Source organism: Cyprinodon variegatus, unplaced genomic scaffold (genome assembly GCF_000732505.1).
Source record: "Cyprinodon variegatus isolate N-32 unplaced genomic scaffold, C_variegatus-1.0 Scaffold61, whole genome shotgun sequence".
Taxonomy (NCBI): domain Eukaryota; kingdom Metazoa; phylum Chordata; class Actinopteri; order Cyprinodontiformes; family Cyprinodontidae; genus Cyprinodon; species Cyprinodon variegatus.
The window spans coordinates 1724234-1727539 of NW_015150514.1; the positions used below are offsets into that span (position 1 = coordinate 1724234).

General features: G+C 38.1%; 1 protein-coding gene across 1 annotated transcript in view; it reads left to right on the forward strand.

Moving 5' to 3' along the window:
• Positions 1-3306, forward strand: part of LOC107082757 (microtubule-associated serine/threonine-protein kinase 1-like) — a 58459-nt gene that overhangs the window by 8179 nt on the left and 46974 nt on the right. Inside the window, exon 4 of the mRNA XM_015371590.1 lies at positions 1411-1486. Within this exon, the coding sequence (XP_015227076.1) occupies positions 1411-1486 (76 nt within the window). The remainder of the gene's footprint in view (positions 1-1410; positions 1487-3306) is intronic.

Below are 3306 nucleotides of genomic sequence, written 5' to 3' on the forward strand. Positions count from 1 at the left end.
GGTATCGATATCGGTTATCGGCTACATGAGTTTTAAAATATCGGCATATCGGCCAAAATCCCAATATCGTGCATCCCTAAAATAAAGCCATCCTTGAGTCTTACTCCTTCAGGTTGATGTGGTTATTGTGACCTGTTGGTGCTCGGTTTGGTGATCAGGAAGGAACTGAATTTATGAGTTTCTAACTGAGAGTTTTTTCAAATTGTGTACATCGAGTAGAGCTGCAGTTTTTAATGAATTCACTAATTGAGTAATATATTGTTTATCTTTTCATTAAATTGATTATTCTTAAAATGAGAACATTTTGTAAACTAACATACCTAAAAAACAAACAATTTCTACCTTCTAATGCAGTGTAAATGACAAAAAACAAAACTAAATCCCCCTCAAAAAACTAAATTTAATGCCTAGAAATACTACTTGACCAAGTTTATGTATCTTATATGTATATAGTACTTGTATAATTGATTAATCACAATCACACCCGCTGATGGCCCTAGGATAAAAGGGGGGCCATGAACCGGGCCTCTCCATCTATTGCCAAGAGCATTTCTTTTTACTCATTTGTTTTTTTTCAAAGAAGTGTTTGCAAAGAAATGCTGCGTTAATTTCATTTACATAAAATCGTTTTCCTGTTATTACTCTCTTCTGATTGTCCACTGCTGTATTGGGGAAGTAATTCCCCCGGCATTCCTTGGTGCCTCACGGTTATTTTTTACGTGAAACAGCATCTTTAAAGTTTATCAACTTGCTATACGTAATGCTCACTGCGCTACAGGTAAAAACAGTGAAATACAGAACATAGCCTTAACCCGCAGGAACAGCTTAACTTTACTTTGGGTCGCGGGTACTGTTAAAAGGTTGCTGCTGTACAGGTTTAACTGCCTAGAAAGGTTTTTGCCATAACATCTTGTGCTCAAATTTAAACGTGCCACACCAGATGAAGTCTGTATTTGTGATCAATTGCGACTTGAGCAGGTATGGAAAGCCCAAACTGCCAAATATTTTGATATCCGCATATTTTGATTTTGTCCCGAGGCCAGCCAAGGGTGTCAGCTGGATTGATCATGATTAATCTGAATAACTGTGCCAGACCTAAAATAGAGACCTAGCAGTTATAAACTTCAGATTATTTCAACTTTTTACTGCTGTGTGATAATTTAGCATAAAAAGTGATTCTAGTGTTAATGGGAATTGCCCTAAAACATTACAGAAGCAGACTGTGCTGAATTTCTAATGAGTGTATTAACATAATGATCTGCTTCCAAATGGGGGCAGAGAAAATCTCTCTAAGAGGACAGTATTTCTTAACTGCAATTACTTTACTGCTTATTCTCCTGTTCAGGGCTGCATCAGTACACATATTTATATATTTTACTCTTTCTGCTGTCTGTGTTTGTTCCTCCTTAGTCCGGGGCGCTCCCCATCCTGCTATGACAATGAAATAATGATGATGAACCATGTCTACAAGGAACGCTTCCCCAAGGTCAGACTCACACAAACCAATACGCCAGTCTAAATTATACACAAACACACACATCCATCTTCATTGGTCAAGTCTTAGGTACAGATACAACATGACTCATTTTAAAGGAATCATAGCTTTCAAGGATGTGGGTGCAGATTTTCTATATGGTAAATGGTAAATGGCATGTACTTATATAGCGCCTTTATTCAAGTTAGGAGACTTGACCAAAGGACTTTACACTACATTCATTCACCCATTCACACACACACTCACACACTGATGGTGGCAAGCTACATTGTAGCCACAGCTGCCCTGGGGCTCACTGACAGAAGCGGGGCTGCCGTACACTGGCGCCACCGGGCCCTCTGACCACCAGGTGAAGTGTCTTGCCCAAGGACACAACGACACTGAAAGTCGGAGTAGGGGCTTGAACTGTCAACCCTTCAATTTCAGGGCAAACTCCTACATCCAACGCCACTGTCGCCCATCTATAGCCACAAAGGAAGAAAAATCAAACAACAGAAAAATCATGTACAAAAAACTTATCAGGAAAACAGTTTCAGTAACTTTCTTATCTCAATCTGTAGTACATCACATTTGTTTATTGGCAAATCAAAGTTTTTGTTTTTAGAAGTCGAAAACTTGTAAAAAGATGTTTATAATGTAACACAAAGATGTGCAGATCAGTGTGAACATCCAGTTTAAATTAGTTTTAGGTATTAAATGATCAGATCGTTTGTTTATTGTAAACTTAGGTCTTCAGAATGAGATCATCTTTCCCCATCACGGAGATCCACACTGAGAGTCCAAGTTGAAAAGCTGAAAAACATCTTATATTTTGTACTGAATTAGTTCCAGTATTTATATCAGTGTGTTTTAAACTCATAGCAACATAACTCTAAGAAGTATCCAGAACAGGCTGCATATCTGGGTAATATGGAAAGAAGTTTACTTTGAGGAGCAGTTTACCTCATCAGAGTTCTGAATCATGTGTCTGATATTTCTGGTTATTGGTAAATGCAGCTAAATTTGGATGAGATAGAATCATGCAAAACATTTCAACACTGTTTAGCAGTCCTGGTGCTTGGTACATCGTTTTACATAGTTATTACTTATCTTATATGTGACCTATTTTATGTTAGGGTGTGGGGCAACATCCCGGCTTTGGAGACACAATTTAGCGTAGTGAACGGGTGATTTCATTTTGCTTTTGGTGGATCCCTAGAATACAACATCAAAATGATGACGTCAACAGATCACAGTAAAAACTAAACATCCTAAATCATATTCACATAAAATGAATATGGGCTTTAGGATATAAATTGAATAGGAAAAACATACCTTTCTGCTTTCACCAGGGGAATGTGATCTGTAAATTTATTGCATGTAAAAAAACAATGGTGTCCAATTTATTTAAAAACGAGCAAAATAAACGTACTAATAAACATGTATGTTAAACTACTTCTGCCCATTGTTTATCTACCACCGCACAACAAAATAATCACACATACACGAGAAACTGCTGCAGCAAGTGGAGAAAATGGCTCTCTGCGCGCGCCGGCTCCAGTTTATATTCAGCTAACCTACACTAAAGTGCAGAGTAAACTCACACAACAAAGAATAGTATTGATGTTTTTTGAAGGCTTTAGTCAAAAGGGTTTCTCCTGATGCTCAGTCGATCAAACTCTTCTTGTTAGACATCAAAGGCTTCTTTCAGCTTAGGGAGGAGACACGCTCTAGACAGGTGTCCTGGTTTTTATGTTTCCATCAGAGACCTGGATTCACTTTATGTTTCTATTACTGATGCAGGGGTTCCCAAGCTGGCTGAGGAACAGTTA